Below are 27,620 nucleotides of genomic sequence, written 5' to 3'. Positions count from 1 at the left end.
CCGGAGCAGCGCCCGCCGGCTCCTTTAAGGCGGCGCGCGGCGGAGAGACGCCGGTTTCGCCCCCTCCGACGCCAGCGAGGTAGCAGCTTCACCTTTAAGGCGGCGCGGGGACTGCTGGGAAAGCCGGCGGGATGGAGGCTGCGGGGCCGGCTCCCGGCTGCGGGTCCCGGTAAAGCGCGGCGGGAGCCGAGCCAGACGGCAGCCGGGCCCGAGCAGGAGGCACAGGTCGGCGCGGGCCGACCGGGCCGAGAGAGGGGGCTCCGGCTCCCGAGGGGAGGGCGCCGCGGGCCGGCCTGGGGGAGGGGTCGCCGTGGGCGCGGCCTGGCGGAGGAGCGGGGCAGCCCACCGGGGGGCGCGGCCTGGTGGGGGGCTCGGCCTGGTGGGGGGGGTCGGCCGGCCTGGCGGAGGAGCGGGGCAGCCCACCGGGGGGCGCGGCCTGGTGTGGGGGGGTCGGCCTGGTGGGGGGCTCGGCCTGGTGAGGGTGGTCGGCCGGCCTGGCGGAGGAGCGGGGCAGCCCACCGGGGGGCGCGGCCTGGTGGGGGGGTCGGCCTGGTGGGGGGCTCGGCCTGGTGGGGGGGTCGGCCGGCCTGCGGGAGGAGCGGGGCAGCCCACCGGGGGGCGCGGCCTGGTGTGGGGGGGTCGGCCTGGTGGGGGTGTCGGCCTGGTGGGGGGGGTCGGCCGGCCTGGGGGAGGAGCGGGCAGCCCACCGTGGGGGCGCGGCCTCGTGGGGGGCTCGGCCTGGTGGGGGGGTCGGCCGGCCTGGCGGAGGAGCGGGGCAGCCCACCGTGGGGGCTCGGCCTGGTGGGGGGGGTCGGCCGGCCTGGGGGAGGAGCGGGCAGCCCACCGTGGGGGCGCGGCCTGGTGGGGGGCTCGGCCGGCCTGGGGGGAGGAGCGGGCAGCCCACCGTGGGGGCTCGGCCTGGTGGGGGGGTCGGCCGGCCTGGGGGAGGAGCGGGCAGCCCACCGTGGGGGCGCGGCCTGGTGGGGGGCTCGGCCTGGTGGGGGGGTCGGCCGGCCTGGGGGAGGAGCGGGCAGCCCACCGTGGGGGCGCGGCCTGGTGGGGGGCTCGGCCTGGTGGGGGGGTCGGCCGGCCTGGGGGAGGAGCGGGGCAGCCCACCGTGGGGGCGCGGCCTGGTGGGGGGGTCGGCCGGCCTGGGGGAGGAGCGGGCAGCCCACCGTGGGGGCGCGGCCTGGTGGGGGTTCGGGACCCCGGGCCAGCGGTTCAGCGGGCTCGGCCTGCCTGCTGGGGAGTGCGCTGCCGGGGGCCTGGGGCTCCCGCACGGGAGTGAAGCCCCCACCGCGACCCCCGTCGCGCGCGGTGCTGCGCCCCGCCCTGAGGGGGTCTTCTGGGAAGCCCGAACCCGGGCCGCCCAAGCCGGGGGTCCGGCCTCGCCGCCGGCCACACCGCATTGCGTCTCCCGGGCCCGACGCGGGCCGGGCGCGCCCCCTGCAGGCTGAGCGCGGGCCGCGAGAGGGCTGTGGGCCGGGGGCCCAGGGCGCCCCCCGGGACCCAGGCGCCCGGGGACCGCGGTGTTTGCCTAACCCGGGGGGGCGCCCGCCCGCCCCGCCCCTCCCCAGGCGGCGCGACCATGGCCACGATGGTGATTCCGCGGGAGCAGAAGCTGAGCCAGGACGAGATCGTGCTGGGCACCAAGGCCGTCATCCAGGGACTGGAGACCCTGCGCGGGGAGCACCGCGCGCTGCTGGCGCCGCTGGCCGCGCCCGAGGCCGGGGAGGCCGAGCCCGGCTCGCAGGAGCGCTGCGTCCTGCTGCGCCGCTCGCTGGAGGCCATTGAGCTGGGGCTGGGGGAGGCACAGGTAGGTGGCCGTCGCGGGCGGGGCCCGGGAGCTATCTGCGGGGGAAATGAGCACTTTGGAGACCCCAGCCCTTCCCCCAGGAGACCCTGGTCACCCTCGCCGCCCCCCTCCCCCCAACGAGTTCCGATCTTGGCTCCTGGCGCTCATTGACAGGTTAACCAAGTGCCCCCTGCTGGGCCAGGCCCTGTGTGGGATGGGAGGCAGGGTCCCCCACGCCCCCGCCCTGTGTGGGATGGGAGGCAGGGCCCCCCACGCCCCCCGCCCTGTGCGGGATGGGAGGCAGGGCCCCCACGCCCCCGCCCTGTGCGGGCTGGGAGGCAGGGTCCCCCCCACGCCCCCGCCCTGTGCGGGCTGGGAGGCAGGGTCCCCCCACGCCCCCGCCCTGTGCGGGCTGGGAGGCAGGGTCCCCCCACGCCCCCGCCCTGTGCGGGCTGGGAGGCAGGGTCCCCCCACGCCCCCGCCCTGTGCGGGCTGGGAGGCAGGGCCCCCCACGCCCCCGCCCTGTGCGGGCTGGGAGGCAGGGTCCCCCCACGCCCCCCGCCCTGTGTGAGATGGGAGGCAGGGTCCCCCACATCCCCGCCCGGGTCCCACAGGGCAGCCGGAAACACAGATGCAGACAACTGTACGGAGCTCTCAAAGACCAGGGTCGGTGGCAGCTTGTAGTCCTGGCCAAACACGATTCCCCGGGACCTAACAAGACCAGTGTCCAGCAAGGGGAGGAGGGGTAGCATGTGCAGGGTCCTGAGGTCAGAAAGACCCCCGGGGGTGGGGCGGGCGAGGGAGGAGCCAGAGCAGGCCTTGCTGGTGTGGGTCTTAGCCTCAGGCCTATGTGGCGCTGAGATGCAGGGAGTGAACCGCGGGTCAGAGTAGAAGCAGGTAGCCAGTGGTGAGGAAGCCAGCGCTGGCCCTCCGCTGGGAGATGGCCATGAGCGCCGAGACCAGCGCCAGGAGGGGGTCCACGAGCACATTTTAAGGGATGAGGGAGAGAGCCTGGGGGGGCTCAGGGGTTCTCTTTCTGCCTCCCAGAGGGGGCTCCGAGCCGCCATGTGGATGCAGGCTGTGGAGGCCTGTGTGCCCTCCGCCTACCCTGGGCAGGCTGTGTCATCTTGGCCCCCTGTATTTACTACCAGGCTGCTCAGGGAGTTTGTTTGAAGGGAGTGGCCATGAAGACACCTGTCCCCCCTTTGCTGATCAGCTAGAGAGGGCCCTGCACGGCCTGGCCTTCTCGGGGGGCGACGTGTGGTTGGCTCATCCCCTGCCAGTTGGCTGTCAGGTGCGGAGATGACCACGGGGGCCTAACTCCCGGTGGTGCACCCGGGGACAGGACGGCGCAGAGGACGTGGGCACCGGGGGCTGTGTGGGGCTGAAGCAAGGGGCAGGCGGGACCGGGAAGAGGGGCTTCCCTGCAGAAAAGCCCTGGACCGTGAAGGGTGGAGAAAGGAGCGGGGAGCCCAGGCCAGAGCCCCAGGCCACGCGAGCCTGGGAGCTCAGAGGCTGGGGAGGGGACGGCGTCAGACGGAGGCCTGGCTGGGGAGGGGACGGCGTCAGACGGGGGCCTGGCTGGGGAGGGGACGGCGTCAGACGGGGGCCTGGCTGGGGAGGGGGACGGCGTCAGACGGGGGCCTGGCTGGGGAGGGGACGGCGTCAGACGGGGGCCTGGCTGGGGAGGGGACGGCGTCAGACGGGGGCCTGGCTGGGGAGGGGACGGCGTCAGACGGGGGCCTGGCTGGGGAGGGGACGGCGTCAGACGGGGGCCTGGCTGGGGAGGGGACGGCGTCAGACGGAGGCCTCTGCCGAGGTGCCACAGGCCCCGGGGCGTTGGGACGTGTTCCCCTCCCCTACCTGGGCGCCCCAGAAAGCAGGGGCCACTGTGGACACAGCACAAGCCAGGATGGCCTTCAGCCCTCTCAGGGGGGTTCTTTGGCCACTGCTGGCCCTGGGCAGGGATGTTGCAACCCTCGGGAGAGATGGACAGTCGCTCAGGGGAGCACGGCACCCAGCCAGCCCTCCAGGGTCCTCCTGACCCCAGAAGGAAGCAGTCAGGGCCCCCCCCCCCCCACCTCCTGCGTTTGAGCCTTGGCCTGGGATTGTTCGGGGTGTCTAGGGGAAGCTCCCGTGAGGGGTGGAGACCTCCGAGGCCCCGCAGCTCCAGCCGGGCAGAACCAGGCCCAGCGCTTCCTGGAGCCCCAGGAGGCCCAGCTAGAGCCTGCGCTCGCCTGCACAGGTGATCCTGGCGCTGTCGAGCCACCTGGGGGCCGTGGAGTCGGAGAAGCAGAAGCTGCGGGCGCAGGTGCGGCGCCTGGTGCAGGAGAACCAGTGGCTGCGCGAGGAGCTGGCCGGGACGCAGCAGAAGCTGCAGCGCAGCGAGCAGGCCGTGGCCCAGCTGGAGGAGGAGAAGCAGCACCTGCTCTTCATGAGCCAGCTCCGCAAGCTGGACGAGGACGCCGCGCCCAGCGTGAGCCGGGGAGCCGGCGGGCAGCACGGGGGCCGCGCCCGCCCGCCCGCCCTCACACGCTGTCTCCTCCCAGGAGAAGGCGGATGCCCCCAAAGACTCCCTGGACGACCTGTTCCCCAGCGAGGAGGAGCAGAGCCCCGGTGCGCGTGGGCAGGGGCTCTGGGGGAGGGGCGGGGGCTGCGTGAACTCCTGGGCACGGGGAGCAGGGACCCAGCAGCCGCCAGGGTCTTCCTGCCTCTTTTTGACTGGCGTGTCCCAGCATGCTGGGGCTCCTGGGGCGGGGGTCTCCACGGTACCCCTCTCCCTGCTGGGGCGGGGGGTCTCCACGGTGCCCCTCTCTCCCTGCTGGGGCTCCCGGGGCGGGGGTCTCCACGGTGCCCCTCCCTGCTGGGGCTCCCGGGGCGGGGGTCTCCACGGTGCCCCCTCTCTCCCTGCTGGGGCTCCCGGGGCGGGGGGTCTCCACGGTGCCCCTCTCTCCCTGCTGGGGCTCCCGGGGCGGGGGGTCTCCACGGTGCCCCTCTCCCTGCTGGGGCTCCTGGGGCGGGGGTCTCCACGGTGCCCCTCTCCCTGCCGGGGCGGGGGTCTCCACGGTGCCCCTCTCCCTGCTGGGGCTCCTGGGGCGGGGGTCTCCACGGTACCCCTCCCTGCTGGGGCTCCTGGGGCGGGGGTCTCCACAGTGCCCCTCTCCCTGCTGGGGCTCCTGGGGCGGGGGTCTCCACGGTACCCCTCTCCCTGCTGGGGCTCCCGGGGCGGGGGTCTCCACGGTACCCCTCTCCCTGCTGGGGCTCCCGGGGCGGGGGTCTCCACGGTGCCCCTCTCTCCCTGCTGGGGCTCCGGGGAGGGGAGGTCTCCACGGTGCCCCTCCCTGCTGGGGCTCGGGGGGGGGGTCTCCACGGTGCCCCTCCCTGCTGGAGCTGGGGGGGGTGGGTGGTGGTGGTGTCTCCACGGTGCCCCTCCCTGCTGGGGCTCCCAGGGGGGTCTCCATGGTGCTCCCCTCTCCCTCCCTGCCCCCGGCCCCCGCCCGGTTAAAAGCGCTGCAGAGCCAGGCCTGGCCTCCTGTCCTGCAGTGTCACCAGCCCCTGTGTGTGCCCTGGAGCTTCTCCCTCTCCCAGCCTGCTCTATCTGAAGCACAGACGCCGTGGGCCAGGCCGCGCGGGCCGTGTGCTGGCGCTGAGCACGCCGCAGGTGCAGACCTGAGGCTCAGAGGCTGGGCACTTGTGGTGGGACACACAGCTTCTGCCCAGTTTCCTGTGGGTAACCAGACCTACTCTCCAAATAGGGACACTGAGGCAGAGTGGTTGGTGGCTTGCCCAGGGCCACGTGTCAGGTGGGGCAAAGCCATTGGCCAGCCTGGCGGGCAGGTGGTACATCTGATCTGTCCTGACCCCACAGCCCCCAGCCCTGGAGCAGGGGATGTGGCCACCCAGCATGGGGGCTATGAAATCCCGGCACGACTCCGCACCCTGCACAACCTGGTGATCCAGTACGCATCCCAGGGCCGCTATGAGGTGGGCCGTGCGCTCTGCAAACAGGCGCTCGAGGACCTGGAGAAGACGTCGGGCCATGACCACCCTGACGTGGCCACCATGCTGAACATCCTGGCGCTGGTCTACCGGTGAGGGCGCCTGCGGGCCGTCCTCCCCGGGCGTGCCTTGGGGGGTGCTGTGCAGACCAATCGGGGGCCGAGGCAGGAGGCACCCGGCCTGAGCAGGGGTGTTGGTGAGAAGGGATTTCCATGGCACCAGAGAGCATGGTGCTCGTGGAATGGTGGGGCCGCTGTCGGGGCCAGGGTCCTGAGTGGGAGATGGATGCCCTGGCGAGGGTGAGTGAGCTGCCCAGAGGTCCCCGAGCGCCTGGAGGACAGGGGCTGCCCAGGCCACACTCCAGCGCAGCCGCTCACCCCAGGCCCCCGGGGGCAGGCCTTGGGTTGGAGGGTGATCCTGACCGTGCCCACCTGCTCCCAGGGACCAGAACAAGTACAAGGAGGCCGCCCACTTGCTCAATGACGCCCTGGCCATCCGCGAGAAGACACTGGGCAAGGACCACCCCGCCGTGAGTGAGGGTCGGGTCAGGAGGGGGCCGCCTCCCATCCCCTGCAGCTCCTGGGTCCCCGAGTCCCTGCCCGGCGGGGGCCCTGGGTGAGGGAGCCTCCATTCCCCCGCGCCTAGGTGGCCGCGACGTTGAACAACCTGGCAGTTCTGTATGGCAAGCGGGGCAAGTACAAGGAGGCCGAGCCGCTGTGCAAACGGGCGCTAGAGATCCGCGAGAAGGTGGGAGCAGCACGCCCCGGGGCTGGGCGAGCAGGGCAGGCAGGGGGCCCGGGCAGCCCCCGCCCAGCCGCCGGCTCCCTCCCCCGCCGCAGGGTCCTGGGCAAGTTCCACCCCGACGTGGCGAAGCAGCTCAGCAACCTGGCCTTGCTGTGCCAGAACCAGGGCAAGGCCGAGGAGGTGGAGTACTACTACCGGCGGGCGCTGGAGATCTACGCCACGCGCCTCGGGCCCGACGACCCCAACGTGGCCAAGACCAAGAACAACCTGGTGCCTCGGGCCACGAGGGCTGGAGGCCGGGGCGGGGGGGCGGGGGGCCAGGGAGCCTGGGCTTCCCCCTGCCGCTCACACCGCTCCGCCCGGCCCGCAGGCGTCCTGCTACCTGAAGCAGGGCAAGTACCAGGACGCCGAGACCCTGTACAAGGAGATCCTGACGCGGCGCGCACGAGAAGGAGTTCGGCTCCGTCAACGGTGAGCCCCCGGGCGTCCATTTCTCAGACGGAAGGGCCCCGCCTGGGCGGGGTGGGGGACCCACTGGGAAGCCTCTGCCTCTCGGCCCCCAGTGAAGTTGTTTCCCGCCCCCGGGCCCATCACGTGTGTGGCAGCCTCTATGCCCCGAGACACAAGCCCCCGGCCACATGCCTGTGCCTCGCTCATCCGTCCAGTGTCCGAGATGGGTGGAGTCTGTTTCCTGGCCCGGTCCCTTCTGGGTACTCAATCCCCCCCCCCCCAACCAGGAGAGGCCTGTGTGGCAGGCTGGTGACAGCGCCCTTTCTCCCCAGGGGACAACAAGCCCATCTGGATGCATCTGCAGCAGAGGAGCGAGAGGAGAGCAAGGTAGATGGGGCCGGGCGGCAGGTGTCAGGGAGGGCTGAGGCTGCGCGTGGGAGGAGCCTTCTCCCACCTCCCTGGCCTGCCTTCCCACAGGATAAGTGCCGGGACAGCGCCCCCTATGGGGAGTACGGCAGCTGGTACAAGGCCTGTAAAGTGGACAGGTGAGGGCAGTGGGCCGGGCCGGGCGGGGCTGCTGGTGGAGTTGGTGACAGCGGAATGGCATCGGGTCACCCTGAAACCCGCTCCTCTGCCGGCTCCCGTGTTTCTGCACTGGCCGCCTGTCTCGCCCCTGGGTCCTGCAGCTTCCGCAGCCAGTGGCTGCGTCCCACGAGGGCCCTGGGGTCAGGACCACAGCTCTGGGGTGACTCCCCGAGGACAGCAGAAGCCGGGGGCCTAGCACAAAGCTCGCCACCCAGCGGGGGCTAGTGTGGGCTGGGTGCCGGGGGGCCTGGGTTCAGGGAACACGGAGTCTGAGGTGTCCGGCCGCCCCACCACAGCCCCACAGTCAACACCACCCTGCGCAGCTTGGGAGCCCTGTACCGGCGCCAGGGCAAGCTGGAGGCCGCACACACGCTGGAGGACTGTGCCGGCCGCAGCCACAAGCAGGTGGGGCTCCTCGCGAGGGCGGATGGGCACATGGGCCGGTGTCTTCCGGCCGGGCCCTGATGCCCCCGCCCCTCCCCCAGGGCCTGGACCCCGCAAGCCAGACCAAGGTGGTGGAGCTGCTGAAAGACGGCAGTAGTGGGCGGGGGAGACCGGCGCGGCCGGGATGTGGCTGGGGGGGCCGGACCTCGCGCCGAGTCGGACCTCGAGGAGGCAGGGCCTGCGGGCCGAGTGGAGCGGGGGTGAGTCTGGGGCTGGGGCGGCCGGGAGCCGGTGCAGTCGGCGCAGCCTGGAGACAGCCTGGTGCTGTGCCACAGGACGGCAGCGGCTCCCTGCGGCGCAGCGGCTCCTTTGGGAAGCTCCGGGAAGCCCTGAGGCGCAGCAGCGAGATGCTGGTGAAGAAGCTGCAGGGGGGTGGCCCCCAGGAACCGCCCAACCCCAGGTGAGCCCCCTGGGCCCAGAGCAAGCCCCCAGGAACCACCCTGCAAAGCCCGGTGAGCCCCTGCCACCCTCCCCACCCTGCCCCAGCTCACCGGGCAGACCTGGCCACCTTCTTCCCTCAGGATGAAGCGAGCCAGTTCCCTCAACTTCCTCAACAAGAGCGTGGAGGAGCCAGCCCAGGTAGGGACAGGTGGCCGTCTGTGCCCTGGGCGCGTCCCTGCCCGCCTGCTCGGGCCCTGTCCGACGCGTTGGGGTGCCAGCGTGCACGCAGCCCTGACCCTGCACCAGACCTGCCTGGCGGGCCCCTGCGGCCGCAGGAGCTCAGCCAGGGCCCCTCTGTCCACAGCCTGGAGGCACGGGCCTCTCTGACAGCCGCAGCCTCAGCTCCAGCTCCATGGACCTCTCCCGACGGAGCTCCCTCGTGGGCTAAGCCTGAAGGGGCAGCACCCGGCACAGAGCCCCAGCCCTCGCATGGGCCCGCTGCTTGTCCCGCCTGCCCAGCCAAGGAGCCCTGTCTTTTCTGTTCGATCTCAGGGTAACCTCCCCCCGCCATCGCAGCCTGAGCCCTGGAGGCCGGGCCTGGCGCCCAGCTCTGCCCCGTATTTATTCCCTCCAGCAGAGCCCCTTCCCAGGCCCGTGGGAGGGGCTGGCTGCCCACCCCGCCCAGACCCGGAGCCCAGAACACTAAGCCCCGCCGTCCCCCCGGCCGTTGCTTCTGTATATAGAGAAATAAGTTATTGGCCGCGCCCCTGCCCTCCGTCCGGTACTGTCCGGTACTCCGGGCCTCCCTCACCCCGCCCCTCTAGTGGTACCGCCCAGGCCTTAATCACCCCCATCGCGCGCGGAGGTGTCTCCCGCGAGGGCGCCGCCCCGCAGGGCTCCCTGACCGCTCCCGCCCCTCCCGGCCTCCAGGGGACGCCCCCCGGCTCGCCATCGCCCGGGCCCCGCCGCACCCGGCCTTATGCACTGCCCGGCCGGGGCGCCGCCTCCGCGCCTGCAGCTTCCCGCCAGGGCCCAGGGGCTCCCCAGCCGGGGTGGGGGCGAGGCGGTCGCGCTATTTTCAGATGTAACTGGAGAAATAAAGACGTTTGGATCTGTGCTGGGCTTGTTTTGAGACGCAGGCCGCGGGTGGCCCAGGCTGGGATGGGTGGGAGAGGCTGCGCGTGTCTCCCGCGGGGGCCAGGCCCTCTGCCCCAGCCCCAGGTGTGGGGGGCGCTGCCCGGCTCGGGAGCCCTCGAGAGCCTCCGCCCCAGACGGCATGGTCTTTAACGAGATGTGCCGCGTCCTCGGGTTCGACCTTGGGCGAGTTTCCCGAGCCCCGGTTTTTTTTCCACCTATAAAACTAGTGTGAGGACATCCTCCTGGGCCCGTGGCTGTGCGTGAGGAGCGCCCAGAACAAGTGAGCTCTGACTAGTGCGTGACCGGCGCCGCCTTCCCACGCAGTGCTCCCAACCTGCGAGCCGAAGAGGGAGAGGCGGGGCGCCAGCCCGAGCCGTCCTCGGCCCGCGGCTACCAGGAAGCGGACTACAAGCTCCAGAAGGCAGTGCGCGGCAGGCCCGGCGTGGGCTCAGCGACGCCGGCGCTGTGGGGTGGGGCGAGTCGGGCGCCGTGGGGGACTACAAGTTCCAGTAAGCAGCGCGGCGAGGCCCCTGTCGGGACCGTGTGCGCCTGCGCGTCGCGGGCGGGGCCTCAGGGGCGGAGCGGCCACCATCTTGGAACGGGAGGCGGAGCAGAGCCGACTGGGAGCGACCGAGCGGGCCGCCGCCGCCGCCATGAACCCCGAATAGTGAGTGAGCCCCGCCCGCGCCGTCTGGCGCAGCCTCGGTCCCGAGTACGGGGCTGTACGCGTTCCGGAGTTGTCTGGCCCGGGTCAGGACTGTGCGGCGCCCCCACATCCGGGTCCCTCCACCACTGACACCCCCACACACATACACACATCCGGGTCCCGCCCCTCCCCCCGGGGGCCCCGGACCCCGTCTTGACACCCCCGAGTCCTCGAACGGGGGGCCCGAAGCGGCAGTCCCCAGGGCAGCGCTCGGAGCCCGCGCGGCCGGCGCGCCAGGCCTCCGCGGTCAGCTGACCCGGCAGCCGCGGCGTCCCCGGGCCTCAGTTTCCCCGGCTGTGCGGAGCCTGTCACGCCGGTTTCTGGGTTCAGACTCGGCTCTTTTGAGTCGGGCTCTTGGCGAAGAAGAGCAGCGCCCGGGGTGTGGAGCTTGGCGCAGAGGGAGCTCAGGGCCCTGGAGGCGAAGTTGATGAAGCCCCGCAAAAGTGCGCTCGGGCGGGATCCGAGCGGCCCAGCCTGGGCGCGGGGCGCTGGTCCTCCGTCTGCACCGAGAGGTGCGGCTCCCGGAGGCTGGGCAGGGGCTGCCCGTGAGGCGGGCGCGGTCTGTGCCGGCGGTGTCGGGGTTCCGGCGTGCTGGAGAGTGGGGAGCCCCTGAGGGTCTCGAAGGTGGAGCCCCCTTGGCACGGAAGGCCGGCTTCCACGTCGTCTCTCCGGCTTCGGTTGTGGCTCTGCTGGGCGCAGCCCCCGGAGCGCAGGTGTGCCAGCCCGGGGGCCCTGCCCGCGCCCGCCTTCCCGGTCTGGGGCCGAGGCTGGCCGGGCGCTTGGGCGCGTCTCCCGCGCCTTGCCGCTCGCGGGGTCTCCCAGCCCCGCGGCCCCCTCGCCCCGCCTTTCCCACGCCTGCTTTCGCCGTCCCGCTGCTGCTGGGGCCCGCGTGCCGGGGAGCGCCGGCGCGGCTCTGCACTCGGACTTTCCCCAGGTCCGCTCTCTGCTTCCTCTCTGCCGCTTCCCTCTTGTGCCCCAGATGGAGGCTGCAGGTTTCCCCGGGCAAGGGCGAGGGCCGCTGGGCTAGGGGCCGAGGGGGAGCCCGCAGGCTCTCCGGGAGACGCCGGGCGCTCCGGTGTGAGAACAGCAGCAGTGCCCCCGCGGGCCGCGGTGTGGGGGCTGTGGGGTCGGTGAGACCCCGCCTTGGAGGCCGACTCCCAGCTCAGTCTCCTCCCTGGCCCGGGGCCTCTTCGCGGTGACTTCACGTCAGCTGTGCAGGTTCCGGGCTGAGCCCAGCTTTCCCTCTGGGGCCTGCCCTGCCAAGCCAGGCTCGCCACACGGTAGGCCCCACTGGACGGAGCCGGGAAGGTCTGGAATCCTGGGAGGAGTCCCAGCTGCAGCACCGGGCTCTGCCGACAGCATCACGCCCTTCAGAGCCCCGGGGCAGCACTCCCCCAGCCGGGACTGGCGGGAGATCCGGGGAGCCCGGGGGAGGGGGTGGGGGGGCGGCAGTGCGCTGCTTGCCCTCACGCCCTCCCTTCTCTTCCCAGTGACTACCTGTTTAAGCTGCTTTTGATCGGTGACTCGGGTGTGGGCAAGTCGTGCCTGCTCCTGCGGTTTGCTGTGAGTAGAAGTCTCCCGTCCCCCCACCTGGGGTCCCAGCGGCAGCGGGGGGAAGGGCCCCCCAGAGCACAGTGGCTGCGAGACCTGGGGACCCAGGGTGAAGTCGTGGGACCTGCCAGTCACACAGCTGACTAAGCGGCACGGGGCCCGAACGTTGAGGTGCTGAGAACTGGGGCTCCCCTTGCCCCACTGGGGCCAGGAGCTGGAGGGGGGCTTTCTGAATGGACCTGGAGCCCGTGGCTGAGGCGCTGCGCTGGCCCCTGCCCTAGGATGACACGTACACAGAGAGCTACATCAGCACCATCGGGGTGGACTTCAAGATCCGCACCATCGAGCTGGACGGCAAGACCATCAAACTCCAGATCGTGAGTGCCGCCCCGAGGGCCCCGGGGAGGGGGCTGCGGTCCTGGGCCGCGGCTGACTGCGCTGCTTGCTGTCTGTAGTGGGACACAGCCGGCCAGGAGCGGTTCCGGACCATCACCTCCAGCTACTACCGGGGGGCCCACGGCATCATCGTGGTGTACGACGTCACCGACCAGGTACTCCGGGCCTCCCTGTCGCCCGCTGGGCCTCCCTGCCTTGGTCTGTGACTCACGCGTCGTCCTGGCCTCTGCCCTGACACTCCCCGGACAGGGGACTGACTGTGCACGGGCTCATGCGCAGGGAGGCCAGCCGTCCAGAGCCCTGCTGCAGGTGCTCGGGGGACCAGGCCGCACGCTTCCCCTCCGCGCCAGACTCACCACCTTGGGGTTTTAGTCAGCTGGGCGGCGGCGGTGCTGGACCTGTGGCTTCCTTGTGAGACAGGGGCGGCACTTGGAGGGCCCTCGACCGGGAGGCCCGGGAGCCCGGTGTGAGTAGAGCCCGGGCTCTGCGTCTGCTCTCACGCCGCTGGCAGCGGCCGGAGACGGTCCGTCCCTTCACGACGCTCACGCAAGGGCTGTGCCCCAGGAGGCCGTGGGCTCAGGACGGCGGGGGCCCTGGGGCGAGGGCAGAGGCAGAACGCTCGGTCTCCCCACCCCACCCCCTACCGGTGAGTGGGGCCCAGCCCCGGGCGGAAGGGGTCCCTGCTCCTAAGGGCAGCCGCCTTTTTTTTTTTTTTTTTTTTTTTAAGATTGATTTATTTATTTGAAAGACAAAGTTGATAGAGAGGCAGAGAGAGAGAAAGAGGTCTTCCATCTGCTGGTTCACTCCCCAGATGGCCGCAATGGTAGGAGCTGTGCTGATCTGAAGCCAGGAGCCAGGAGCTTCTTCCTGGTCTCCCTTGCGGTTGCAGGGGCCCAAGGACTTGGGCCATCTTCCAGTGCTTTCTTGGGTCATAGCCGAGAGCTGGATCGGAAATAGAGCAGCCGGGTCTCGAACCAGCGGCCATTTGGGATGCCAGCACTGCAGGTGGCAGCTTTACCCCTATGCCACCACACCGGCGCTGGGCGCTGGGCTCTGGCAGCCGCTTCTGATCTTGCTACCTGCCTGGCTCTGGACAGCAGGCTGCGTGAGCCGTGCGCCACTCCAGCCCTCTCTGACTCCACCCTCCCCCCCCCCCCCCAGGGAGGCCGGTGTCCCGTGAGGGCTTCTGACTCGGGGGCTCTTCGCTGGCTCACACGTTGCTTTCCCCACAGCCCCCCGTTTGTGCCTCCCAGCTCACCCCCAGGCCTCCACCTCACCCCTCCCTGCATGCTTCTGGCCACTTCTGTGGTTGGGCTGCTTCTCGGGGGCTGTGCCGGCGTTGCCGCGGCCCCTCTGTGTCTGGGTCTGCGTTCGCTCGTGCTCTCGCCGCTGGGGTCCGGGTTTTGCACACAAGGAACCTGCCTGCAGAGGCCCGAGTAGCTTTGCCTGCACTCGAAGTCAGCCGGAGCGGAGCCGTGTGGGACCCAGGGCTCTGCCTTTTGGGCAGCCCCTTTCCTGCCCACAGGCAGCCTGTCCCGAGCCCCGCTTGGCCTCGCCAGCTCCTTCAGCCCCATCTTCGTAACCGAATCCCTGCTGGCCTGACCAGGAAACTTCCCTCCCCCATGCAGCCAGTCTCAGGCCCCTCATAATGGTGCTGATGAGGATAATGGCAGCTCTGGCTAATGAAGCGCTTGTTACACAGGGCCGCCTTCTCTCCTGCTGACAGCGGCCCTGCTGGGAGGTCCCACGCAGACGGAACCTCCCGGAACCTGAGGCCCGGAGAGGGCGGGTGGTCTCCCGGAGACCCCGGAGGGACGGGTTGGGACACGCTTCAGCCAGCACGGCCTGGCTCTGAGCCTGTGCGCTTAGCACCGCGCTCCCTGGCTAGGGGCCCCTCGTCCCGGCCCTGGGTTAACCCAGTCGCCCCCAGCTGCTGTCCGTCTTGCCGCCGCGACCTCGGCGTAGCTGCTGGGACTCTTTCCAGAACGCAGGTGTGAGTGATCCTGCTGCTCCTGCCTGTCCGAGACCTAGCCAGGCTAAGGCTCTTGGTGTCCTGGGTGGCCCCTGGCCGGCCAGGGCCTGCATCCCAGCAGCATCCCGCGTCTCCCCTCCCCACGGAGTCCTGCTCTGTGACCTGGCATGTGCTGTCTCCCCAGCCTGCACCTTGGCTGCGCAAGGCCGGGGCCACCTAAGGCAGAGGTGGTCCCGCAGTCCCCTGGCCCTGCGTGCTGGACGGCCTTGCCATCGCGTGCGTCCTGACCCGCTCCTCCACTGTGCTGGACGCTGCTGGGCAGCGACCAGCACAGGGCCCAGTTTGGGACACGGCGGGAAGTGTACGTGTGACCCCAGTGTGATGTCACCAGGCCTCTGACCCCAAGGAAGGAACAGTGGCCGGAACTATCCTCAGATCCGTCCTTTAGCCAGCTGCTGGGGAGCCTGGAGGTCGCGTGATGGCACCCTTGATGCCAAAAGTGGGGAGGTGGTCGGCTCTGTGCCCAGCACGCCTGTCCGCCTCCTGGGCTGCCTCTGTGAGGGCTCCCACTGTGTCCCCGGGGCCCTGTGGCCACCGCGGGCACGCCGTGGTTCTTGCCGTCTCCCTCTGGCCTCCCTGCCTGGGCCTGTGAGCGGCTCTCCGGGAGACAGCTGCAGGACACAGAGTCGGCGCCGTAGGCTGCTGGCACGCAGCTGGGGCTTTAGGGGTCCCAGACGGGGACGGGGGGGCTTCTTCTGGCCCCTGAGCCCAGGGCTGCTGGCTGCTCTCCCCTTCAGGGAAGCCCCTGCTACCCAGCGGGGGAGGGGTGGAAGTCGGGAACACAGTAATTTGTGACCCTGGTCCCCCAGGAGTCCTACGCCAACGTGAAGCAGTGGCTGCAGGAGATCGACCGCTACGCCAGTGAGAATGTCAACAAGCTCCTGGTGGGCAACAAGAGCGACCTCACCACCAAGAAGGTGGTGGACAACAGCACGGCCAAGGTGAGCACGGCCGGCGGGGCCACCGCCCTGCCCTCCCTGCCCCACCCTGCCCTCTCCGCTCCCCTCTCCTCTCTCCTCTCCTCTCCTCTCGTCAGGAGTTCGCAGACTCTCTGGGCATCCCCTTCCTGGAGACGAGTGCCAAGAATGCCACCAACGTGGAGCAGGCCTTCATGACCATGGCTGCCGAGATCAAAAAGCGGATGGGGCCTGGGGCGGCCTCGGGGGGCGAACGGCCCAACCTCAAGATCGACAGCACCCCTGTGAAGACGCCTGGCGGCGGCTGTTGCTAGGAGGGCACGTGGGCTGGGGCTGGAGGGGCACCTACAGATGATGCCCCAGGAGGGGCAGGAGGTGCCTCCCTCTCCTGGGGCATTTGAGTCTGTGGCTCTGGGGTGTCCTGGCTCCCCATCTCCCTCTGGCCCATCTGCCTGCTGCCCTGAGCCCTGGTTCTGTCAGGGCCCCCACTGGAAGACACCCAGGACCTGGGGCTGGGCTGGGGTGGGGCCTGCTCCCCTGCTGCCTCTGGGTCACTAAAGCTGCCCCCCGCCCCTACCCGTCTTTGGAACGAGGGCTCGTCTGTCCGCCCCACCCCTGTATGCTGCACTGGGTTCTCCCTCCCTGTCTGCCTTCTGTCCCCTCTTCCCAGAGCCCAGGGCCTCCCTGGCCTCTGCTGCCCCCGGCTACAGTCAGAGCCCGGGGGCGGGGAGTGTGGCCAGGGGATCCGGGCCCGGGGCCCTGGGCTGGACCGGACCTCAGGACAGGCATGAGGGCCCAGCAGCCCGCCCTCTGCACTCCCCCTGCCTCGCCACCCCTCCCACACTCACAGCTCCAGCCGTCCAGCTGCGGTGGGGTCTGAGCACATCCTGCGCAAGTGGGCGGGCAGCTGTGCCAGGCCTGTGTCTTGAGCTCCGAGGGAGCCTGCTCCTGCCGCCCCCTGCCCTGCCAGAGCCAGGCCCGTGCGCTGCCTGCACACCGTTCCCCTTTGTCCTCATGGCAGGCGGAGGCGGGAGGCCCACCGTGCCAGAGGCCGGGCACCAGCCTTAACCCTCACCCTGCCAGAGGCGGCACATCTGGCTTACGCTGCCCTTGGGGCCTACGAGGGCAGATCCCCGTCCCCCGCCGCCACTTCTTGGGGGGTTCTGAGCGCAGCCCAGGGCTGGGGGCCTCTGCCCACCCCTCCCGCCTTGGTTCCAGCCCCCTGCCCTGTGGCACAGCTTCTGCGAGAAGCAGACCTCCGGTCTCCACGTAAGAAGCCATGTCCCTTGTGCTGTCTCACCTGTCCCGTCCCGTCCCTGCCCTGCCCTCTGACGTGTATTTAACGCCCTGGGCTGCCCTGCGGGGTCTGCCCTGCCCCCGGTTCCCCTCTGGTGTCATGTCAGGCGTTTTGCAAGGAAAAGCCACTTGGGGAAAGATGGAAAAGGACAAAGGAAAAAAAAATAAATTTCCACCGGCCCTCGGGTGAGCCGAGGGTTTTTGCAAGGAAGTTGTGGTGGCTGAGCGTGGTCTGTGGTCAGCCCTGCTGGGGGTGCTGGGAATGGGCCTGGAGCCCTAGGCTTGGTGGGGTGCAGGGGTCCCGGCTGGGGGCTGTGTCCTAGGGTTGCTGGCAGAAGCCCTTGACCCACATACTGGGGCCAGGAGAGCTGCCTGCTGTGCTGCCGTGGTCTGTCCCCAAGGGCCCAGCATGGTTCTGGCAGGGAGGCCGGCAGGCAGGCGGCCATCAGCGAATACCTGGTGAGCCACTGCCAGTACCCATGAAGGCTGGTGCCCGGGGCCGGGTGTATGGTAGCATCAGAGCCGGGGGGCCGCAGGCTTGCCCCTTGGCACTTGGCCCTGGTCCCCGGTCCCATCCCTTCTCTGTGGCTTCAGGCCAAGTGCTTTTGCCCACTGGGACGGTGACAAGTGTTTGGCACTTTGAAAGCCTCAGTCCAAGCTCCCGCCTGGGTGAGGCGTGGTGTGTATCCGTCCGAGGCCACTGACCCAGGGTGGCTGTTGGGGCCGGCGGGCCTCGCTTTCCATCCCTGTCTGTCTGTTCCTGAAGGTGTGCCGCCGGGGTTCGGCGGGGTGGGGGCCGGGGGGCGGTGCCCGGGGCAGGCGGAGGGGAGCACAGCGCCCAGCCCCGCCCGAGGCCGAGCGCACGGCGGCCCCGCCCCCGGCTCCGCCCCGCCGGCTTCGCGGGCTGGAGAGCGAGGGAGCCGCGGGCGAGGGATCGCAGGATGAGCGATCGGGGCCGGGGCAGCCGGCAGCGGACGCGCCCCCCGAGCCCACCGGCCCGCGCCCCGTGCCCCCCACGGCCCCGCGGCCCCGGTCCCGGCCGCGCCACTCGCGTTCCCCGAGCCCCGCGGGCCATGCCCGGCCGGCCCTAAGTGCGGGCCGGCGGGGGGGGGGGGGGGCCGTCCCCTTGCGCCCGGGCCCCGCGCTGGCGCCCCCCGGGCCGCCGCCCGGCGCGGGGGCCATGGCGTTCACCTTCGCCGCGTTCTGCTACATGCTCACCCTGGTGCTGTGCGCCTCCCTCATCTTCTTTGTCATCTGGCACGTAAGGCAGGGCTGGGGCTGGGGGCGGGGTGGGGGGCCAGGGGCGTGCGGAGCGGGAGGGCGCCGGGCGGGTGGCCTCTGAGCCTGGGGGAAACTTGGAGTCTCCTCTCTGCTATCCCCCACCGGTCGGCTTCGGTTCGCCCCCATTAACACCCCCATCGTCGGCCGCCTTCCCGGGGGCCCCCCTTCCTCCCGCAGCCGCCCCCGCCTGTCTGTGAGTCTGTCGGTTGGCCCCTGCCCCTCTGCCCCGTGCAGCCCGGGGGTGGGGGAGGGGGCAGAATTCTTTATTTCTTGTCCTCCTCCTCTTCTCCTTGCAACCAGCCGCCCCCATTTGTCCGTCGGGCAGTTTGTCTGTCTACTGCTCCCCCCACTCTTTGTGGGTTTTTCCAGCCAGAGTGATGGAGCCCGTTGCTATGGCAACTGCATCTGTTTACAGGACCCACATATCTCAGAACCTATTAACCCATTCCCTTCCCAGCCCCCTCCCTGACCAAGCAGCGATTGGCTCTAAGCCGCTCCAGACCTGCCCCCCGCCACCTCGAGCACCTTGAGTCCCCCGCCCTCTGGCTTCCCTCCTATCCCTGCCCCCACTTTCCTCTGTCTCCCACCCTCTTGCTCTGTCCCTCACTCTGGGCTGCCCTCACCCCTGCTTCAGAATGTCCAGTTGTCCCCCTGGAGCCCCCGGGTCTCTGTCCCCCTCCCATCAGCCAGCTCCAGCTCCTGTCCTGAGGCCCCTAGCCCTTCACTGCCCTCCCTCCCCACCCCCGCCCCCACCCCACCAGGTTGCCCGGCTCTGTGCTCTGCTCACACATCCCCTGTGGGAGTCCTCACCTCTCCTTCTCTCTCCCTGACCCCTCTTCTCCTCCCTCCATCGCCTCGCCTCACCTGCTCCCTTCCTGCTCGCCCCACCTCCTCTCTTCCTGGGACTGCCGCCCAGTGCTTTTGACCCACGTCTGCTAGGCCGTTCCCTGCCACCTTTCTCTTTTCCATGGCTCCATAGGCCCTGCACCCCTCCTGTGTGAGCAGAGAGCCCCACAGGCCCTCTGAACACACCCCCCATGCCTCTGTCCCTTGCCTTTGTTCCTTGCTTCTCGCAATGGCTTTGGCTTCTCTCTCTGACTCTTCCCCCCCATCCTCCCCTCTCCCCCTCCCTTCTGGACCTCTGGGTCTCCTGTCCCATTCCCAGGGCCTTGGACTGGAAGGAGTTGGGGGCCACAGGCTCTGGTGCAGCTTTTCTCCTGGGGGAAAGGCTCCCGGAATTCAGGAAGCTCTACGTAGGACCCCTCCCCACCCTGGGCCTCCGGGGGCCCCTGTGGGGTCCCGTGTCCTCCTGTGTCCGCACAGACTCTGGGGGGCTTGGAGGGCATCGGGCCCGGCGGGGCTCGGGCTCTGCCCTTGCAGAGCCCCAGGAGGGAGGGCCGAGCACCGGGCTTCACCCGCCCGCCGTTTATCGAGCACTTACTACAAGCCGCGCCCGTGCCGGCCCAGCCGTCCGGCTGGGGGATCTTAGCAGCCTAGCTGTTTGCTCACTGCTGCGGCAGGCTAGTCGGTCCCAGAGTGCCTAGAGGGAGGCCTGCTGAGCGGGGCAGGGCACAGGAGCTATGGTCATCTGTCCAAAGCCTGGTGAGAACTAGAACCTTCCAGGGCAGGACCCTAGGTGCAGCCCAGGCCTGGCTGGTCGCTAGGCAACCCTGGTGCTGAGTGACGCGTGTCAGCTGTCACTGTGGGGGATTGTTTGTTCCGGGCTTGGGGGGGGGTGCTGAGTCAGCGCCAGGCAGCCTGGGGGGTGGGAGGCGCGACACCCGCCGGCTGCTGGCGGTGCCAGCTCTGGGGCAGACAGACGGCACCCTTCCGTTCCCTGCTGGCCCCTCGCGCTGTGCCTGTCAGCCAGGCGGCCGCCCAGAGTCAGTTGTTTGGGGGGAGCTCCAGATGGCTCCGGCTCCCCCCAGGAAGCCAGTGTTCTTTCCCTCAGAGCCGTCTGGGGTCTGGGATGCCTGGGGGTGGTGGGCCTGCTGCTTCCTCGTGGGGCTCTGCTGCCAGCCCATCCCCCCAGGCCCCGGGCCATCATCCCCTCAAACCCTGCTCCCCTTGAGAGCTGCCCACCAGTAAGGACACTGCCATCTGCCAGGCCCGTGGGCTCCCTGCCTCCACTTCCCGGCCACGGGAGCCCTCTGGAGTTTGCTGCCACAGAGCCTGCAGAAGCCACACACACCTCCCATCTGTGCCCTCACTCACCCCCCCAGACGCCTCGGGCAGCTCCCGTGGTGCCCGAGTGGTCCCCTCTGTGGGCACAAAGTGGGATTTTACCGCTGGAGTCAGGCCGGGCTGGAATCCTGGCATAGCACTAGCTAGCTGTGTGGCCTGGGACAAGATGCTTCACCTCTGTCCTGAAACTACGGGGGTCGCCAAAAAGTGAACAGAAACGGCATCTTCTTCCAAAAACTCTGCATGGACTTCGAAAGTTCTTTGCACCGAATAAACTCTCCTGTAAATTTTGTTTTCCACAACCTGCCATCGTACCGGTTCTTGTGTCACTAGGCTGTACAGAGCCTGCTGGCAGAGCGAGCGCCAGGGCCGGCTCGGCCTAAGACGTCAGCCCGACCCTCAGCTGCCTCGTAGCCCTCCGTGGCTGCCCTCTGTGCTCCCCCGCACTGGGTCTGCCCTCCAAGGACACCGTTCTGCCTGAACTTCCACGCTAGCTTTCCTTCCTTCCCCCTGCCCCCTCCCACGTTCACACCAACCCTGGCACCTCCCTGAATGCGCCCCCCGTGCCTCTGTACCTGCTGCTCCACTGCTTGGCCTGCCACCAGACACCCACTAGAGTCAAGCCGAGCCCGTGTCCCCCACAGCCTGGGATGCGTTCAGAGTCCTGCCCCACGCCTGGAGCGCAGCGCTCTGCACAGGGCCCAGCAGAGATGCGGCGGCGTCTGGGGAGGCTTTGGAAGGGGGTGCAGGACACTTGGGTCGGAGCTGGGGATCGCGACACGGGGCTGCACCAGGCCTTGCTCTCGCTGGGGCGGCTTCTGGCCAAGTCCCGGGAGGGCCGGGTAGGGAGAGGCCACAAGCTGCGACCCCAACCCTGATAAGGACCCGCCCCTCCCCCAGATCATAGCCTTCGATGAGCTGCGGACCGACTTCAAGAACCCTATCGACCAGGGGAACCCAGCGCGGGCAGTAAGTGATACATGTGCTGTGCCGAGGTGTGTCCGTCCGTCTGTCTTCCGCTCTGTCGTGGGTGGGTGGGCGTGCGGGCGAGGGGTGGGAAGCCCGGGTGTGGTGCGCGGGGCCGGGGGCCAAGCGAACACCTGGCGCGGGTCCGGAGCTCGGGTTCCTGCAGGCGGGGCGACGGTCGCCAGGCTCTGGGCCGTTGCCGTGGAGACGCGGGTGAAGGCCCCATGGTGATGGTCGCCATGGGGACGGCGCGGCTGCTTCCCCGCCGCGCGAGCCGCGCCGTGGGGACCGCTCTGGCGCCCCCTGGCGGCCACGCGCCCGCGGGGAGCGCCCAGCGCCGGCCCTTTCGCCTCGACCATCGCGGCCCTCTCCTCTTCCCCCACAGCGCGAGCGTTTAAAAAACATCGAGCGCATCTGCTGTCTCCTGAGGAAGGTCAGTGTCAGGGCTGCCGGCAGGGGGCTCGCAGCCCGGTCTGGGTCCGGGCCGGCTCAGCCCTCTGCTAGCCCGGGGCCCTGCACGCCCTGGAAGCCGGTCTGTGTGTCCCCCGCAGCTGGTGGTCCCAGAGTACTCCATCCACGGCCTTTTCTGCCTCATGTTCCTGTGCGCGGCAGAGTGGGTGACCCTGGGCCTCAACATCCCCCTCCTCTTCTACCACCTCTGGAGGTGAGGGCAGCAGCGGCCGGGCGGGCGGGCGGGCCGGGCGGGGGCTGCCCGCGGGCGGCACTCAGGCGCTGCCCTGCCAGGTACTTCCACCGCCCCGCGGACGGCTCTGAGGTCATGTACGACGCGGTCTCCATCATGAACGCCGACATCCTCAGCTACTGCCAGAAGGAGTCCTGGTGCAAACTCGCCTTCTACCTGCTCTCCTTCTTCTATTACCTGTACAGGTGAGCCCGCCCCGGCACGCAGCCACGGGGGAGGGGCGCAGGGCGCCGGCCCGCTGAGGCCTGGCTCCCGGCTCCCTCTCCCTGCAGTATGGTTTATACGCTGGTGAGTTTCTAAGGGGAAGCCGGCCAGGGAGCAAGCCCAGAACGGACCGGACGCCTGTGCACCCCAGCCCCGCCCCTTGGCCATGGAGGCCTCAGCCCTGGGGAGGGAGGGGGCACTGGTGCCCCCAGCCTCTCCAGCCCCCCCCAACTGCTGCTGCGGGAACCCCCCGCCTTCAGAGCCCTTGCCCTTGGACTAGGGCTGGGCAGAGCTCTAAACACGGGCGGGGCTCCTCTGCCAGCCTCTGGGCGTGGCAGCCAGTCCTGCGAGGGGCGGGACCTCCGGCCTTGTCCATTTCGGGGGAAACCTTGGGCCACCACCCTCGACCCCAGCCTGAGGCTCCCCCTGCAGGTGGGGGGGCACCCACACCGGGAATGAGCGGGCTCAGCAGGGGGCAGCCCCATCCCTAGTCTGCCCTCCCCCCCAGGCTCTCCACTTGCCCCGCCCCCACCCCCACCCCCCTGTCTCTTGGACCCACTTTCTATGTCACCTGGAGGAGTCCGGCACCCCCTCCCCGGCCATTTGTGACAAAACACGAATAAACTACTGCAAACACGTGGGCCCCAGTCCTGCTCCTGAAAGCCGGGGGGGGGGGGGGGACTGTGTCGGGGCCAGCCCAGAGCTGTTCCCCCACAGGCTGGCCTCAGCCCGCCACCCACAGACCCCACTGGTGCCCCCGATGGATCAGACTCCGGTTCTCCCCTCGGCTGCTGAAGCCCTTCCGTCTGCCTTTCCAGGCAGTATCAAGGTGGGAAGGTGGGGGGGTCCCCTCTCTGCCTAGACAGCCCCCAGCCTGGGCCCCTGGGCAAGGCAGAGGTCCAGAGGTGGCTGCACCGCCCCCGCCCCAGCCCCAGGAACAGGAGTCGGACAAAGTCAAGGAAACCACGTTTTCAATGTTCGGAAAAAATCAGTGCCATGTGGGGCCGGGGTCACCGCACCAGGTGGGAGGTCAGCCAGTATATGATGAGGGGCTGGAAGGCGGCGGCTCCCAGGGTCAGGTAGAGCTGGAGGCGCTGCCGGGGCGCTGGGGCCCCCACACTGTCGGGGCCCAGGGCTGCTGTCCGCAAGGAGCGCACCTGGAGGAGAGCGGAGAGGAGGCGGGGCTTGAGGCGGGGCCGGGGCCCAGAGCTGTCCGCCAGCAGCGCCCCTGGAGGGAGGGGAGGCGGGGGCGGGGCGGGGCCTAGGGCTGCTGTCCACCAGGAGCGCACCTGGGGGGGGCGGGGCCGGGGCCCAGGGCTGCCAGGAGCGTACCTGGAGGGGGCGGGGCCGGGCGGGGCGGGGCTGGACTCACAGTGAAGTACATGAGCGCACATGAAGTCCAGGCCAGCGCCACGTAGTAGCCATCGCTGCCGAAGAGCAGCCCTGTGAGCACACTGAGGATCATCCTGGCCGGGGGGTGGGGGAGACAAGGCTGCTGGCCCCCAGGGGTCTGCCCCGCCCGCCCTCAGACCCCGCCCCCAGACCCCGCCCCCGAGCCGATCCCGCCGGAACCCAGCCCCACAGCGGACCTGGAGGGCCCGGGACTCCACTGTAGGCCGGGTCTGAGGCCCAGGGGCTCCCTGTCCACACCCAGCCTCCAGAGCGCCAGGCCGCAGGGCCGGGGCAGGGTTGCCGCCCGCCTGGCCCCAGGGTGCTCACCCCACGTATTTGTAGCCGCTGTAGGCCAGCAGGTGGAAGGTGCTCAGCTCGCTGTGCACCGTGGCCAGGTAGAGGCCCAGGAGCAGGGCCAGCACCTCCATGACCACCCACACGAGCGCGGTGCTGGCACACAGGCCCAGCACCTCGGGGGAGAACCTGCGGGCAGAGCGGCCGTCAGAACCTCCAGGCGTGGTCCCCGGGGCGGCGGTGACAGGGGCCAGAGGGAGGGCGGGGCAGGCACCAACCTTTGCTGAATGCCCAGCGCCATCCCGGCCAGCAGGACGTAGGTGATGAAGGCCATGGCTGCCAAGAGCAGAGGGAGGCGTCAGCCGGCCCCCTCCAGCCAGGCCTGCCCGGCCGCGGCCCCCGGCCACCACACAGGGACCACAGTCAGCCTGGCGGCCCCGCAGCAGCAGCACGCAGGCTCAGCGGGCAGGCCGGGCTGTGCCAACACAGGGGCCATGGGGACGGCCCCACCGCAGCCAGCAGCCCCCGTCTGGTCAGCACCGGCTGCAGCCTGGCTGCCCTCACAGCGTGGCCAACGCCAAGGGTAACTGAGGGCTCTCGGAGCACCCAGAGCCAGGGACCAGGCCTCAGCGCAGCCTTCGCCAGTCCATCCTGAGCCCCGGGGAACACTGGACCTGACGGGCCCCCCCAGCAGGCACCTGGAGCCCGGAGCCAGTCCTGCCCCTCCACGCTACGCACCCTCGAAACCCTCCAGTGCCTCCCCGCCAGCAGCTCGGGGTGGCCCTGCACACCCCCCTTCAGTGTGTGCACCTCGGGCAGAGCTGGCCAAGCGCATACGTGGGTGGCCCGACAAGTGCCACGTGGACGCACAGTTGTGGGAACCCAGAAGAGACCAGGGAGGCAGGGAGACAGGGAGGGCTTCCTGGAGGAGGGGGTATGGAGCAGGACGGTATCAGCTAACATTTACTGCCTGCTCCCCGTGTGCTGGCACCATGCCCCATCTCCAGCACGGCCTGAGGCAGAGGCTGCTCCCATCGCTGCTCCGGTCCACAGCGGGGAGCTGCAGGAAACCCAGGGCTCCGGCGACAAGGTCTCCAAGAGGGCGCCCCCCCATCCCGATCCTGATCCCGATCCTGGGCGGAGGCTCACCCGGAATGTAGAGGTCAGGGGCGTTGAGGTCTTGCCGCGGGGGCAGAGGCACATCACGGCTGTACTGCGGCTCCCAGTTCTGACAGCACACGGCGGGGAGAGAGGAGAGGAGGGGCTTGAGGTCTGGGTGTGGCAGGAGGGAGAGCGGCCTGCCCACCTGCCAGGGGCTCACCTGGTGCGTGTAGGGGAAGACCAGCAGCCCTAGCTTCTTGGCCACATAGGCAGTGTCCACCGCGAAAAAATACTTGAGTTTGCTCATGGACACAAAACGGTGCAGCTGGGAGGGGAGAGAGCAGGCTGTGGGCGAGCCAGGGCCCGGGGCCGCTGGGCAGGCGCACGCCGCTCAGGCTGCGAGGCCCAGCCCCGGCCAGGATGCCCGCCACCTAGCCCCGGGGGCAGGCCACACCTCCTTGTGCACCATGTCCTTTCCCTGCGATGCGATGGAGCTGCCGTAGGCCATGGCCACGTTGGCCATGGGGTCGCCGAGCAGGTGGTTGACGCTGAAGGCCACGTCGGCCCCTGAGGCCGCGTAGCCCCCGGGCTGGCTGGAGTAACCGCCACTCGTGTCGTCGAAGAGGGCCGGGGCGTCTGGGGCTGTCCGGACCCTGTGCTTGGAGCCTGCAGGTTTGGAGGTAGCTCCTGAGGTTGACAGAAACCAAGCCTGAGCCCAAACCACCCTGGGCAGCCCCGTGTGCATCCTCGGGGCACCAGGAAACCCACTGGGGAAACGGGCTGGGTGAGGGGCCACTAACTCAGAACTCTAGCGACGGATCCTTCGCTAAACACAGAAAAGTAGCCGGGGCGAGGGTTCAACCAGCACCTGCGGCACTCCCAGCCATGCGGGATGCTCAGCTCGCTGCTACTGTGCCCGGGAAAGCAGTGGAAGACGGCTCGGGTACTCGGGCCCCTGCACCCATGTGGGAGACCCGGATGGAGGTCCAGGCTCCTGGCTGTCGCCTGGCCCAGCCCTGGCCGCTGTGGTCACTGGGGAGTGAACCCGAGGATGGAAAATCTCTCTCTCTCTCTCCCCCGGCCCCTGCCCCGTCTCTCTGCCTTTCAAATAAATAAAACGAATCTTTGACAGAGAAGGAGCCGTGAGCGCTGAGGCGGTGCCGGGAAGTGGTGGCCGCCCGGGCATTCCCGGCGGCCTTGCAAGTAAAGTGATCTGAGCTGAACCGCGGGGAGCGGGTAGAAGCTGGCTGTGTGGACATCATTAGCAGGGCGTCCCTGCCAGCGCACGGGTGGCCACGCGGAGGCCCTGGGCAGGGGTCAGGGTCACGGTAGGGGAAAGGAGTCTGGAGCCGGAGCCCGTCGGTGCCCGGCACCCTGATCCCAGCTGTGCAGTCACCGGCCCGAAAGGGCGCAGGGTCTCGCCGGGCAGGACCCCGGCGGACACGCTCGCTCCGGCCACGGGCTCGCCTCCGGCCGGCCCGGCCAGGCCGCGCCCCGCCCGTCCCGCACCCCACGCACCGTGGGCTCCGTAGCCCGAGTGATAAGCCATGGCCGCGACGCTCGCTCTCCCCGAGGGCCTGCTGTGCCGCCTGGTGGGTGCGAACACTAATGAGGCACTTGCTCCGCTCCCCGGGCACCGACCGGGGCTAGCCGGCAGCCCGACACGTCCCCGGGCTGGGCGACTTCGGCCGCCATATCCTGAGCGTCACCCTTCGCCGCCTGCCATTGGCTCTTCTGCTGCACGGACTCTCCCACCCCCTCTCCTAATTGGCTACTGGCGTGCCCTTGCCGAAGCCAATTCGGCAGTAGCTAACTTCCGGAAGTGAGGTGGGCGGAGCGACCCGAGGCGCTCTCGGATTGGATAATGGGCTTGCTAATTCGCCCCCGGGAGCAGCCAATAGGCGGGAAGGTGCTGGGAATTATTTCCGCGCCTGCGCAGTGTGGCACTTGACGCTCGCCCTGCCACGACTACACCCGGAGAGCGGCGGCCGGCGTCAGGGCAGAGGAGTTCGCTGACGGGACGCAGCCCGGGAGGGAATGGCCAAGCCCCGCCCCGCCCTCTCCGGGTTCGCTTTCCTGCCCTGTCCCCCACGTCTCACCCAGCCCTGGAGCGGAGCCCCGCGATGCGGCCTCCTCCCGCCTCCCACGCCGCCTGGCCGGGAGGGCCGCTGTCCACCGTCTGGTGCTGAACAGGCCTCCCGCCCCCGCCGGGCGCAGACCCCCGGGGCCGTCGCTAAGGGCCCGAGGGCTCCGCCACGCGCTCCCGCGCACTGAGGCTGTAGGTGCGGCGGGGTGCTGCCCCCGGCCTGTCCAGCCTCGCTCAGGGTCCAGCCGGTTTGGGGGTGCAGGTGTGCTGATCCGCCTCCTGAGCTGCAGCCAGAACTCCTGAGTCATCACCGGTCCTGTGGGCCTCGGGGGGCCCCTTCCTCCCAACCCAGGTTCTGACCGCTGTCACCCTCCCCGGAGACAGAGCCCGGGGCCTCCATCGCACAGACCTCCGGCCGCGCCTCTGCCACCTGCCTAGTGGCTGCCTAGTGTCCGGCTATGCCGGTGACCTGGACCCCCAACCAGCTCGCGTGGTCCCCTCCGCCCAGGGGGCCCTCTTCTCTCGTGTCCACACGCCCGAAGCCTGGTTATCCTTTAAAGGTTGGGTTATTCATTTGAAAGTCAGAGTCATGCAGAGAGAGAGGTCTTCCATCCGCTGGTTCACCCCCCAGTTGGCCGCAACGGCCAGAGCTGTGCCAGCCTAGTAACTTTGTAAAGAGTCAGCTCAGGGGTCGGCGCTGTGGAGCGGCAGGTATAGCCACTGCCTGCAGTGCCCGCATCCCATAGGGGCGCCAGTTCAAGTCCCGACTGCTCCACCTCTGATCCAGCTCTCTGCTGTGGCCTGGGAAAGCAGTGAGGATGGCCCAAGGCTTTGGGCCCCTGCACCTATGTGGGAGACCGGGAAGAAGCTCCTGGCTCCTGGCTCCAGCCAACTGGGGAGTGAACTAGCAGATGGAAGACCTCTCTCTCCTCTCTCTCTCTCTGCCTCTCTTTCTCTCTGTGTAACTCTGACTTTC

At 69.7% G+C, this 27,620-nt stretch overlaps 4 protein-coding genes across 8 annotated transcripts; 3 read left to right on the top strand and 1 right to left on the bottom strand.

Moving 5' to 3' along the window:
- Window positions 1-100: 100 nt before the first annotated feature.
- KLC2 (kinesin light chain 2) lies at window positions 101-9,509 on the top strand. The gene is given in 18 exon segments (XM_062195800.1): window positions 101-225; window positions 1,578-1,816; window positions 4,041-4,271; window positions 4,345-4,411; window positions 5,664-5,886; window positions 6,236-6,323; window positions 6,440-6,543; window positions 6,637-6,808; window positions 6,909-6,977; window positions 6,979-7,009; window positions 7,321-7,370; window positions 7,466-7,533; window positions 7,870-7,978; window positions 8,059-8,121; window positions 8,123-8,197; window positions 8,275-8,417; window positions 8,539-8,596; window positions 8,763-9,509. Coding segments are annotated over 17 exon segments (1,863 nt in total). The 5' UTR covers window positions 101-225; window positions 1,578-1,588; the 3' UTR covers window positions 8,847-9,509.
- A 584-nt stretch (window positions 9,510-10,093) lies between these two features.
- RAB1B (RAB1B, member RAS oncogene family) lies at window positions 10,094-16,642 on the top strand. The gene is made up of 6 exons (XM_062195799.1): window positions 10,094-10,202; window positions 11,732-11,804; window positions 12,074-12,169; window positions 12,248-12,343; window positions 15,030-15,161; window positions 15,257-16,642. The coding sequence occupies exons 1-6, from the start codon at window positions 10,189-10,191 to the stop codon at window positions 15,449-15,451; spliced, it is 606 nt and encodes a 201-aa protein (XP_062051783.1). The 5' UTR covers window positions 10,094-10,188; the 3' UTR covers window positions 15,452-16,642.
- Window positions 16,643-17,588: 946 nt separating this feature from the next.
- CNIH2 (cornichon family AMPA receptor auxiliary protein 2) lies at window positions 17,589-22,406 on the top strand. Its single transcript, XM_062197754.1, has 6 exons — window positions 17,589-17,694; window positions 20,799-20,867; window positions 21,250-21,297; window positions 21,416-21,528; window positions 21,609-21,752; window positions 21,840-22,406. Exons 1-6 carry the CDS (start codon window positions 17,614-17,616, stop codon window positions 21,865-21,867), a joined length of 483 nt encoding a protein of 160 aa, XP_062053738.1. The 5' UTR covers window positions 17,589-17,613; the 3' UTR covers window positions 21,868-22,406.
- Window positions 22,407-22,725: 319 nt separating this feature from the next.
- Window positions 22,726-26,287, bottom strand: YIF1A (Yip1 interacting factor homolog A, membrane trafficking protein). Of its 5 annotated transcripts, none has more exons than XM_062197751.1 (8): window positions 26,077-26,287; window positions 25,013-25,245; window positions 24,779-24,883; window positions 24,607-24,685; window positions 23,736-23,793; window positions 23,491-23,646; window positions 23,144-23,198; window positions 22,726-22,928 (listed from the first exon to the last, which is right to left on the bottom strand). In XM_062197751.1, exons 1-8 carry the CDS (start codon window positions 26,105-26,107, stop codon window positions 22,782-22,784), a joined length of 864 nt encoding a protein of 287 aa, XP_062053735.1. In that variant the 5' UTR covers window positions 26,108-26,287; the 3' UTR covers window positions 22,726-22,781. The 5 variants fall into 5 exon arrangements, with proteins under 5 accessions (XP_062053735.1, XP_062053733.1, XP_062053734.1 ...); XM_062197749.1 differs by having other exon boundaries at window positions 23,144-23,237; window positions 26,077-26,285; XM_062197750.1 differs by having other exon boundaries at window positions 23,144-23,237; window positions 25,013-25,224; window positions 26,077-26,285.
- Window positions 26,288-27,620: the final 1,333 nt, after the last annotated feature.

Source organism: Lepus europaeus, chromosome 7 (genome assembly GCF_033115175.1).
Source record: "Lepus europaeus isolate LE1 chromosome 7, mLepTim1.pri, whole genome shotgun sequence".
Classification (NCBI taxonomy): domain Eukaryota; kingdom Metazoa; phylum Chordata; class Mammalia; order Lagomorpha; family Leporidae; genus Lepus; species Lepus europaeus.
This window is presented reverse-complemented; position numbering and strand designations above follow the sequence as displayed.

What these genes read in the sequence shown, in the direction of transcription:
- CNIH2 (XM_062197754.1), top strand. Translation starts at nt 17,614, where the DNA reads ATGGCGTTCACCTTCGCCGCGTTCTGCTACATGCTCACCCTGGTGCTG. An exon ending in TCTTCTTTGTCATCTGGCAC is followed by an intron (nt 17,695 to 20,798) that starts GTAAGGCAGGGC and finishes CCCCTCCCCCAG; the next exon opens with ATCATAGCCTTCGATGAGCT. An exon ending in TCTGCTGTCTCCTGAGGAAG is followed by an intron (nt 21,298 to 21,415) that starts GTCAGTGTCAGG and finishes TGTCCCCCGCAG; the next exon opens with CTGGTGGTCCCAGAGTACTC.
- YIF1A (XM_062197749.1), bottom strand. Translation starts at nt 26,107, where the DNA reads ATGGCTTATCACTCGGGCTACGGAGCCCACG. An exon ending in AGCGGCTACAAATACGTGGG is followed by an intron (nt 23,238 to 23,490) that starts GTGAGCACCCTG and finishes CCCCCCGGCCAG; the next exon opens with GATGATCCTCAGTGTGCTCA. An exon ending in GTGCGCTCATGTACTTCACT is followed by an intron (nt 22,929 to 23,143) that starts GTGAGTCCAGCC and finishes GCTCTCCTCCAG; the next exon opens with GTGCGCTCCTTGCGGACAGC.
- RAB1B (XM_062195799.1), top strand. An exon ending in GCCTGCTCCTGCGGTTTGCT is followed by an intron (nt 11,805 to 12,073) that starts GTGAGTAGAAGT and finishes CCCCTGCCCTAG; the next exon opens with GATGACACGTACACAGAGAG. An exon ending in AGACCATCAAACTCCAGATC is followed by an intron (nt 12,170 to 12,247) that starts GTGAGTGCCGCC and finishes TGCTGTCTGTAG; the next exon opens with TGGGACACAGCCGGCCAGGA.